This window comes from Balaenoptera physalus, assembly GCF_965194825.1.
Source record: "Balaenoptera physalus genome assembly, chromosome: 2".
Taxonomy (NCBI): Eukaryota; Metazoa; Chordata; class Mammalia; order Artiodactyla; family Balaenopteridae; genus Balaenoptera; species Balaenoptera physalus.
In genome coordinates this window covers 116,324,018-116,336,035 of record NC_138883.1, presented here as the reverse complement: position 1 = coordinate 116,336,035, position 12,018 = coordinate 116,324,018, and the positions used below count along the sequence as shown (strand labels likewise).

At 34.5% G+C, this 12,018-nt stretch overlaps 1 protein-coding gene across 13 annotated transcripts in view; it reads left to right on the top strand.

Annotated features, from left to right (window-relative positions):
• The window catches only part of MYO9A (myosin IXA), a 285,101-nt gene that overhangs the window by 49,259 nt on the left and 223,824 nt on the right, over positions 1-12,018 (top strand). For 11 of the 13 annotated variants that reach the window (XM_082443570.1, XM_082443573.1, XM_082443566.1 and 8 more), the window contains 2 exons: positions 4,748-5,661; positions 11,114-11,208. In XM_082443570.1, the coding sequence (XP_082299696.1) occupies positions 4,822-5,661; positions 11,114-11,208 (935 nt within the window). In that variant the 5' untranslated portion in view covers positions 4,748-4,821. The remainder of the gene's footprint in view (positions 1-4,747; positions 5,662-11,113; positions 11,209-12,018) is intronic. The other 2 variants (XM_082443569.1, XM_082443568.1) reach the window with 1 other exon arrangement.

The following is a 12,018-nucleotide window of genomic DNA, read 5'->3' as shown; positions in this document are numbered from 1 at the left end:
TAAGATGAGGCTTGAGAAGAGACCTTTGGATTTGGCAACCTTATGGTAATTGGTGACGTTTTTAAAGAACATTGGCAGTAGCTTGCTATGTGGAAAGAGTGGTAAGGGAGTGGAAAGTGGATATATAGACCACTGATTCCCAAATGCTATTCTCTGGACCAGCAACAAAAGAATTGCCTAGTTGTCCCAACCTCAGAACCATTATTGGGCCTAGAAATGTATATTTTTAAAATGTTCCCTAGATGATTCTGATAAACACTCACGGATTGCTGTCAAGATGTATTTAATAGTGATTTTTTTTTTAATTCTTTTTTTTTTTTGGCCACGCTGAGCAGCTTGCGGGATCTTAGTTCCCCAACCAGGGATCGAACTGGGGCCCCCTGCAGTGGGAGCTCGGAGTCCTAACCACTGGACTGCCAGGGAATTCCCTGCGAGTGATATTTTGAGGCAACCCCTTCTTTGTAAACACAAAGCAAAGACTGATAAACTAACAAAAAGAGAAAACTGAATTGACACAAATGGGGCTCAAAAAGGTAAACATTTCTATTTTGGAAAGAGAATAGAACACAAAGCATTGACTGTGGCTTATGTCTGGGAGCTTGCAGGGAAAGCATCTGAGGTTTTGGCCTCTGAGATAATGTGGAAGTGTCATTGGAATTGGGCTCATTGTTGGTAACCAAGGGCCAGGGTAGGTAGGGCTCCTCTATTGAAAAAGGTATTTCTGAGTTTAGCTCTGGGGGTGCCTTTTTTTTTTGGCCGTGCCGTGCGGCATGCAAGATCTTAGTTCCCCGACCAGGTATCGAACCTGTGTCCCCTGCATTGAGAGCACGGATTCTTAACCACTGGACCGCCAGGGAAGTCCCGTGGGGCTGCCATATTATTCACCTTTTAGATCAGACTGCAGTTATGCAGTGCATCTCCTGAAATAGTACCCAGCACAGCCTGCATGACTGTAAGGAGTAGCTTTGCTGCTTTCTGTTGCCAGAAGCCACAGTTTATATGAGGCCTTATACCTACGGACTCAGGAGAACACAAACATAGCTTTACAGCTAGAAACCTCCTAGCTTAAAGCATATCCTTACTGTTACTGCAGGGCAGATCTCCTGATTTGAATAGGCCAACTGTAAGAAAAATATTTATGAGATAACTGGGGAAATCACACACTGACCAGTCGTATTAAAAAATATTAATCTTTAAAGGTGTGATTAATGGTATTGTGGCTTTGTTTAAAAAAAGTAGTAAATAGTGGGTTCTTAGTAAATGCTGGTATGAAAAACAAAAGTCTTCCATCAAAAAGTTCACCTCTAAAGCTAAGTTCTCAAACAAATTAAGTCATCTAATGCTGAGAAACATGAAATAAAATCAACAATCAGAAGAGCAGTTCACGCTGATGACATTAAAATATGAGTCTGAAAAATATCAGATTATATATTATTTAGGATTTTCAAGGAGGTGAGTAGTATCTCTTAAAACTATATGAAAATGACAGAAACCTTAGAAGTGAAAACAGTGTGATTAAAAACAACACATGGTGTTCATGAATGGGAAGTCAGTAGGATGTCAGTTTTTTCCAGTATTAATCTGTAAAGTCATTGCAATGTCCATCAAAACGCCAAAAGGTTTTTTCATTGTAGTTGATATGCTGATCTTAAAATTTTTATAGAACGTAACCAAAGTAACATTAAAGAGGAACAAATTGAGGTGATATGCCCTCCAGATATCAAAACTTATAATAGAGCAGTAATAGGTAAGACAGGCTTATTGATGGATAAATAGACTAGTGGGAAACAGTACAGAGCCCTGAACAGATTGATACTTATCTGGAATTTGCCACATGACAGAGGTGGCATTATAAGTCAGTGGGGAAAGATTAGATTCTTCATTGTGATGCTGGTTCAGTTGCTAATCTGAATTGACTTGAAAATAATTACAAGCCCTATCTCACAGCATACATGAAAATAAGTTCTGTATGCGTTAAAAGACCTACATAAGAAAAACAAAATTTAGGCCTTTTAGAAGAAAATATAAGATAATAACTTCATATCCTTAGGATAAAGGAGGATTTTAAAAAAACGATACCAGGAGATAATAGTATGTAGGTTTTAGAGCCAGACTGCCTGCTTCAAATCTCATCTTTATTACATTTGGTCAAGTTCTGTAAAATTTCTCTGTTTTCTCATTTGTAAAATGAGGATGATGATGATAAAAACAATCCTGAGGGAGGAATTGTGAGGATTAAATGATCCATGTGCAATGCTTAGAAAAATGACTAGTACAAATAAGCACATAATAAGAATTAACTGCAATTGTTGTTAATGTTGCTTCTTAAAAAAGAAATAATAACCTGTAAAGTATTGATAAATTTATTAAAAATAAAACTTCTCTACAACAAAAGGCAATATGAACAAAATAGAAAGATAAGCTACAGAATGGTAGGAGATATTTGTCACTCATTCAGCTGAAATTGATTAATATCCAGGATATATGAAAAATCATTCAAATTAATAAGGAAAAGACAAGTCAAAAGGGGAAAATGAATAAACAGTCATAGCCCCAATGGCAAATGATAGGATAAGTGTTGCCCCTCCTTACTAGTCATGAAGGAAATACAAATTGAAGTAATGAAATACCTTTTTACATTTCTTACATTGGCACAAACTCAAGTCTGACAATACTGACTTTTGGTAAGGAGGCAGAGAAACATGAGCTCTTCCTACACCGGCTGTGAAATAGTTGGTACAACTGCTTTGGAGAGCATTTTGTTAATATCTAGTAAAGTTGAAGGTGCTTAAGGTCCAGCAATTTCACTCTTAGGTCTACAGTCCAGAGAAATTCTAGCAAAGGTACATGAAGAGACATGTATGAGAATTGCAGCATTGCTTTAATAGTGTAATACTGGAAACATTTTAAGCGTTCAGTGGAAGGACTTAGTGTAATAGATTGATAAATTGTGGTTTAATTAATAGTAGATTGATAAATTGTAGTATAAGCATACAATGGGAGTTTTTGAAAAATAGACTTTATTTTTTAGGACAGTTTTAGGTTCACAGCAAAATTGCGTGGAAAGTACAGAGATTTCCCGTACATCCCCTGCCTGCCCCCACATATGCATAGGCTCACCCATTATCAGCATCTCCCACTAGAGTGGTACATTTGTTACAATTAATGAGCCAACATACCATGTCATATTGCTTGGCAATTAATGAACGTTACATGTATCAGCATTTATAAATAGAAAAGACAATGTTAAGTTATAGTGAGATGCAGACTATTTGGTATAGCATTTTTTTTAAAGCTTAAAAATTGGAAACAATACTACCTATAATTTATGGGGACCCACATATGTAGTAAAAATATAAAAGCATGTATGGGAATAATACCAACCTCAGGATAATGGTTACCTCTGCAGAGCAAAGGAAGGAGCTTTAATTATCTCTCTAATATTTTGTTTGTTTATAAAATAATCTGGAGCGATTACAGCAGTTTTCAAACGGTGAATTTGGGTAGTAGATTTATGGCTGCTTTTTATATGTTCTGTAGTATTCTCTGCTTTTGAAAGAACATCTAGGAAGAAGGTAAACAGAGTACCTTCATTAGAGAGGACTTTGACAAAAGTAGTGTAGTAGTACGAGAGAAGCAACTGAAGGTATTTTTCTTTTTTAAAAAAATAACAGCATCTATATGTTAAAGGATGCAATAAGTGAAAAGGGAAAGATGGATAGCATATGGGAGCTGTTTTTTGATGGGGCAAGATACTGTTGGAGATGCTAAGAAATGGGAAGGATCTGGAACATTTTCTCTGTAGACAGAAATGGAAGAACAGAGATGAGATGAAAATAGGAATACATTTTGAGTTGGAGAAGTCATTTAAAAGAAATCACTGTTTTCTCAGTTAGGCATAAAAGTTGAAATCATTCTTTTAGAGGTGTGATATATGTGGGGTTTGAGAAAATTGGAGGGTATGCAGAATACTTGTAAGAAATGAACTAAAGTTAGATAAAAAGGCAGCATTGAAGGAAAAGGGAAGGTTGAATAAAATTTGTAATGGTGCCTAGTTGTATCATTTTGTCAGCTTTGTTCAGCAAGCCAGGGGCAGGATCAATTTTGTTGCTCCCTTTACATCTTCACCTTAAGGGAGACAGAGTCCAGAAGTCCTTGAAAATATGTCTCTTCTATAGCAGGTTTCTCTCATTGTTTTCTTGGTTATAACTTCATCTAGTTTAATTTCTGTTTATCTGAGCTCATCTTCTTGCTGTTTTTAATTTCACAAATTTTTGCTCTATTGATGCACTCTTTCTCGGTTTTGCTTTAACTTTAAGAGCTTTTGGGTGTGGGGTGATTAGATTTGTGTGACTGTTCTGTCCATCTTAAGCCAGTCTTCAATGAGGCTCTTTTCATATATAAAGAAAGAACTTGATTCTATTCCCAGGTACCTTAGAAACATTCAAGATAGTAGAGGACAAATTAATTTTTATTTTTATTCTTTGGGTTTTGAATTATTAATATAACAAAAGACTGAAAAAATTTTGGCTGTTTTAGGAAGTGTGCAGATTTGGACAATAATATGAGATATTATGTGATCTCAACGAGACTGTCTTCAAGAACCGTCCTTATACTAAGAGAAGAGTTAAGATTTTTTGTCCTAAAAGATGTAATCAACTTGATTGTTAAGCCTCGTTTTTTGAGCTTCAGAAAACAGTGACTGTGTAATGTGACTTCTTAATGTTTCACGTCTTTTATGTTGCAGCAGTTCTTTTGCCACGAAAATGATTTGTGCAGTCTTGAACACATACTATCCATGCTGATGGGACAGGATCCAATATGAATATAAATGATGGAGGAAGACGACGCTTTGAGGATAATGAACATACATTACGTATATATCCTGGGACAATTTCAGAAGGGACAATCTACTGTCCAATTCCTGCCAGAAAAAACTCCACGGCTGCTGAGGTGATTGACTCTCTTATAAACAGACTTCATCTTGACAAAACAAAATGTTATGTTCTAGCAGAGGTAAAAGAATTTGGTGGAGAAGAATGGATACTCAATCCAACAGACTGTCCAGTTCAGCGAATGATGTTGTGGCCCCGAATGGCTCTGGAAAATCGCTTGAGTGGAGAGGACTACCGTTTTCTTCTGAGAGAAAAAAACCTTGATGGATCAATCCATTATGGTAGTCTTCAGTCATGGCTACGGGTAACAGAAGAACGTCGCAGGATGATGGAACGGGGTTTTCTTCCACAGCCTCAACAAAAAGACTTTGATGATTTATGTAGCTTACCTGATTTGAATGAGAAAACTCTCTTAGAAAACCTACGAAATCGCTTTAAGCATGAAAAAATTTACACCTACGTTGGCAGTATTCTAATAGCTATTAACCCATTCAAGTTTCTTCCTATTTATAACCCCAAATACGTCAAAATGTATGATAACCACCAATTGGGAAAACTTGAGCCTCACATTTATGCTGTGGCTGATGTAGCTTATCATGCCATGCTTCAGCGCAAAAGGAATCAGTGCATCGTGATTTCAGGAGAGAGTGGTTCTGGGAAGACTCAAAGCACAAACTTTCTTATTCATCACCTTACTGCCCTCAGTCAGAAAGGATTTGCCAGTGGAGTGGAACAAATTATTCTTGGAGCTGGACCAGTACTTGAGGTAAGTGTGTAGAAATACTTTTCTTACTCTTAAACATATCTTTAAAAAAATTAAAATTTGTTAGATGTGAGAAAATGAAATGAAACTAAATAGAAGTATAGACATCATTTTTAGTTACCAAGGAAAACTGGAAGATAGGAAAGCAAAAAAAAGCAGTGTGGAAGATTGAAAGGTGTGACAGTGGCAATATTTTTTTCAAAGGATGTCTTTGGGCCATTTCAAAGGATGCAAAGGAAAGTTGATTGGAGTCAGATATATCCCCCTGTAAAGGGAGATAGCAGGGGCAGGACTCCTGTCTGTATTGGATTGTGGAAATAGGTAGTTGGGGAATATAGTCTTGTTAATATATTTTTATCTTTGCAGCCTTAAAATCTGTGCCTAGGATTGAAATTCTAAGGGTTCATTTTTGAAAACGCAGAGAATATGGGAAAGATTTTTTAGTTCTGTGTTTTAGAAGTAATACCATCAAGGGTAGAAAGGAAAGAGAATACACTATTTTTGTTTTAGAGCTGAAAGGAAAGGTAATATTACTTGTTTTTTGAAAGAGATTTTTGTGAGGTATAATTGCACATATTTAAAGTGTACAATTGGATAAATTTGACATATGTATTGATACATACCCATTAAACCACCACCACAATCAAGATACTGAACATATCCATTATCCCTAAAGTGTTCTCATATACCTTTGTAATGCCTCTTTCTCACCTTTTCTAGCCCACTCATCTATAAGAAACCACTTATGTGCTTTCTGTCACTGTAGGTTAGTCTGTACATTCTATAATTTTATATAAATGGAATCATGTAGTATGTACTATTTTATGTTTGACTTCTCTTACTTGGTTTAATTACTTTGTGTGTGTGTCAATAATTGATTCCTTTTGCTAAGACAGTATTCCATTGTATGGATATACCACACTTTGTTTATTCATTCATCTTTTGATGGACATACACGTTGTTTCCAGTTTCTGGCTATAACACATGAAGTATTCAAGTTTTTGTGTGGACATATGCTGTCTTTTCTCTTGGGTAAATAGCTAGGAGTGGAATGACTGGGTCATATGATAGGTATCTGTTTAACTTTTAAAGAAACTGCCAAACTTAAGTCTAAATTGTACATACCATTTTATATTCCCACCAAACAGTATATACAGTTTCAGTTATTCCATATCTTTGCTAACCCTTGATATAGTCATTCTTTCTAATTTTAGCCATTCAAATAGGTATACAAAGGTATCTCATGATTTTAATTTGCATTCCAAAATAACTAATGATGTGAGCACCTTTTCATGTGTTTATTTCCAACGTATATATGTTCCTTGGTGAAGTGTCTGTCAGAATCTATTGCCCAACTTGTTATTGTTGTGTTTTGAGAGTTCTTTGTGTATGCTGGGTGCAGATCTTTTATCAGACATGTTTTGAAAATATATATACATTTTTCCCAGGTTTAACCCTCTCTTTTTTAAAATTTAAATTTAAATTTTTTTATTTTTTAATTTTTTTATTGAAGTATAGTTGATTTACAATGTTGTGTTAGTTTCGGGTGTACAGCAAAGTGATTCAGTTATACATATACATACATATTCTTTTTCACATTCTTTTCCATATGGTTTATTACAGGATATTAAATATAGTTTCCTGTGCTATACAGTAGGACCTTGTTGTTTATCTATTTTATATATAATATATAGTTTGAATCTGCTAATCCCAAAGTCCTAATTTATCCCTCTCCCTCTTCCACTCCCTTTCCCCTTTGGTAACCATAAGTTTGTTTTCTATGTCTATGAGTCTGTTTCGTAGCAGTCAGAAACTTCCAAAAAAAAAAAAAATTGCCCAGGACCAGATGACTTCACTGATGAATTCTACTAAGCATTTAAAGAAGAATTAACACAAATCCTTCAAAAATTCTTCCAAGAAATAGAACAGGAAGGAGGAACACTTTCTAATTTTATAAGGCCCAAAATATTTCATTGATACCAAAATTAAACAAAGACACCACAACAAAAGAAAATTACAGACTGATATCCCTTGAAACACAGACATTCTTAAAGAAATACTGGCAAACTTAATTCAGCAAAATATAAAAAGAAGTATACACCATGGTAAAGTAGGATTTCTATTAAGGAATGAAAGTTTGGTTAAACAATACAAAAATAAATATATTATACAATATTAATAGACTAAAGGACAAAAGCCACACCATCATCAGAATAGATACAGAAAAAGCATTTGACAAAAACAACACCCTTTCATGATTAAAAAAACAAAACAAACAAACAAAAAAAACCACACTCTCAACAAACTAGGAATAGGAAGGAACTTTCTCAATCTGATTAAAAACACCTATTAAAAATTATAGGTTAACAACATACTTAATGGTGAAAGACTGAAAGCTTTCTCCCTTTGATCAGAAAGAAGTCACAGATGTCTGCTCTCACCATTTCTTTTTTTTTTTAATATTTTATTTGGGTGCACTGGGTCTTAGTTGCGGCTCACGGGCTCCTTAGTTGCGGCTCTCTGACTCTTTGGTTGAGGCATGTGGGCTACTTAGTTGCGGCACGTGGACTCCTTAGTTGTGGCACGTGGACTCCTTAGTTGAGGCAGGCGGGCTCCTTAGTTGCGGTGCGTGGACTCCTTAGTTGCAGCTCGCCGGCTCCTTAGTTGTGGCCTGTGAACTCTTAGTTATGACATGCACGTGGGATCTAGTTCCCTGACCAGGGATCGAACCTGGGCACCCTTCATTGGTAGCGTGGAGTCTTAACCACTGCATCACCATTTTTTTTTTCCTTTTTTTCTCTTTCTCGCTCTCTTTTTTGGTACTGAAATATAGTTGATTTACAATGTTGTGTTAGTTTCTGGTGTACAACAGAGTGATTCACTTATACATATATACACATATTCTTTTTCATATTCTTTTCCATCATAGATTATTACAAGATATGAATATAGTTAGTTCCCTGTGCTATACAATAGGTCTTTGTTGTTTATTTATTTTATATGCAGTAGTGTGTATCTGCCAATCTCAAATTCCAAATTTATCCCTCTCCCACCCCCTTTCCTCTTTGGTAACCACAAATTTGTTCTCCATGCCTGTGAGTCTGTTTCTATTTTGTAAATAAGTTTATTTGTGTCATATTTTAGATTCTACATATAAGTGGTATCACATGATATTGCTGTCTTTCTCTTTCTGACTTCACTTAGTATGATAATCTCTAGGTCCATCCATGTTGTTGCAAATGGCATTATTTCATTCTTTTTTATGGCTGAGTAGTATTCCTTTGTGTATATATACCACATCTTTATCCATTCTTCTGTCCATGGACATTTAGGTTGTTTCCATGTCTTGGCTATTGTAAGTGGTGCCACTATGAATATAGGGGTGCATGTATCTTTTCAAATTAGAGTTTTCTCCGGACATATGCCCAGGAGTGGGATTGGTGGATCACATGGCAACTCTATTTTTTAGTTTTTTTTTTTAACAAACACACCTGTGGGAAAAGGTTGTTCTCAGTGAGTGATCTTCAAGTCAGGTCACAGAAAGATAGCCCTTTCAATGAGGTTTTCTAGGAAAATGCCAGATAGGTCAAATTGTGAGTTAACTGTGGGACAAGGCTTTAACTCTAACCCTAGTCTGATCTTTCCAGTGGCTTCTAGGCTAGACTGCTTTTTTAAAAAAACCCTGTAATTGTAGGGTGTCAGTTTTCTTTTCAGTGTGGAGCTAGGGAGAGGGAATTGGTAATCAGGTAAGTTAAAATGCCACCAGTACCTGCTTTTCTTACCTAGATCCAGCTGTTTTCCTTGATTAAATGTTCTTCTACAAAGGATTATTCCAAGCCCTTGTTAATTTCTAGAATCATCAGAAAGTTGATGTTACTTTTGACAAATAACAATTTTTGTTAGTCTTATTTGTCTTATGAAGGGGAGAGGAATTTCAGAGATCTTTACCATTTTCTCTGATCTCATCCTCAGTAATCTTTTCAAGAGGTCTAAGTAATAAAATGTATTTTATATATTTACTCATGTGGTTACTATTTCTACTGTTCTCTATTCCTTACGTTGATCCATATTTGAACATGATAGCATTTTCCTTCTGCATGAAGGACTTCCTTAGTTCTTTTAGTGTGGGTTCACTTACGATAAATATTTTCAGATTTGTATATCTGAAATTGTCTCTTATTTGCCTTTATTTTTTAATGATTTACTTTAAAAAGTAGATATTAAAATTAAAAGAAATAACTTTACAGTAAAATTCTATGAATTGTAAACATATTAATTTGTGTAACCATTTATGGGTGTAGTACAGCATAGTTCCACTACCCCAGGAAACTCCCTCATGCCATTCCTTATCTTCATACCCTCTGCCCTCCCATCCTCCCATAACTTGTGGGAACTACTTGTTTGTTCTTCATTGCTGGTTGTTGTTTTTTTCCCCCAAAATGTCATATAAATGGAATCATACAGCATGTAGTGTTTGGAGACTGGCTTCTTTTATTCAGCATTATGTCTTGAAGATTTCATTTAAGTTGTTGAATATGTGAGTTCAACAGTGGGTTCTTTCTTTTAAATTTAAATTTAAATTTTACTGAGATATAACTTGAAATAAAATATAGCCATTTAAAATGTATGGTTTAGTGAATTTTGATAAATGCATATACCCTGTAACCACCATCATACAATCAAGCATAGAATATTTTCATTACCCCTTGTGTCCCTTTGTAGACATTTCCCACCGCCATCCCCATTCCCAGACAGCTTCTAATCTGCTTCTTGTTACTCTTGTTTTGACTCTTCTAGAATTTCATATTACAATACGTACTCTTGTGTATGGTTTCTTCCACTTAGCATAATGTTTAATATTTGTCAGTGTTGATGTCTGTACCAGTAGTTCCATCTTTATTGCTAGGTAATATTTCATTGCATGGTGTATACTTTTGGTTATAACTTAGGAAACATATATTTTTCATTCTTTCTAAAATAGTACTGTCATTTTGTTTTAAGTAGATATAATAAAGCGTAGTACATTATGTAATGAAACTTTATTTCCTTTATACTGTTCTAGAATTGTAATTCTTTTGATGTAATTATTCTTTTCCTAGCCCATTGCTATTTCAGTTAAGCAAGATTTAAAAAATATATATGTATAAATATATCAAGAATATTTGCTGGCTCTGGAATGTGAAAGTGAAATCTGATTTGTAATGAGCAATAAGTTTTTTTTTTTTTTTTTTTGAGCAATAAGTTTTTAAAATTAAGATTTATTTTACTGAATAGCATAAAATACCGTCTACTTGGTTTCATTTCAAATATTAGTTGCTTTCTTTTACTTTACCTGAACTATGAAAGTGAATTGCTTTTCTACGATCTCTTTAACATTATTTTCTCTTTGAGCTGATCTAAGCAGGATTTTCCATTTTTAAAAAATAAAATTAATGAGAACTCTTTATTTTGACAGGCCTTTGGAAATGCAAAGACAGCTCATAATAACAATTCAAGTCGTTTTGGCAAGTTTATTCAAGTAAATTACCAAGAAACAGGCACTGTACTTGGGTAAGTAGCAGTAGCAGGCTTTGGAGCATGTTTATATTTTTGCCATTGCCCTTTCATAAACCATAGGTTGTTCATTTGCTTTTTAATGAGAATAGTGACATTAGTGTTTATATTAAATTTTTTTCTTCTCAATTATTTCTTTCTTTTGGAAAAGTTCAAACCTGAGAAAAGTTCTAGAATAGTGTAACCCCCATACACCCTTAACTTAGATTTATAAGTTTTTAACAATTATATGCATTTGCTTTATCTTTCTATATTATTTGTACAATCATTTTTAAAAAATTGTTTTTGAGTAAGTTGGGCAGGTAACTTGACCCCCTAATTACTGTATTTCCTAAAGCAACCACAATGACATTTTCCTTACTTAATACTATTTTTTTTAAATATCTTTATTGGAGTATAATTACTTTACAATGTTGTGTTAGTTTCTGCTGTACAACAAACTGAATCAGCTATATGTATACATGTATCCCCATATCCCCTCCTTCTTGAGCCCTAATACTATTTTATACTTAAGATATTTAATTTTGTCATAATAATAATTCTTATTATACAGTCTGTGATCAGAGTCCTCTGGTTGTGCCAGCAATATTCTTTATAACTTTAAAAAAATTAATAGACTATTTTTAGAACAGTTTTAGGTTTATGACAAAAATGAATAGACAGTACAGAGAGTTCCCATATACCTCTTCACCCTATCCCCCAGTTTCCCCTCTTAATAATATCTTGCATTAGTGTATTCCATTTGTGTTGTACCTGGAATGGGCTTTGATAAATGTATAAAGGTATGTATTCACCATGACAATATTA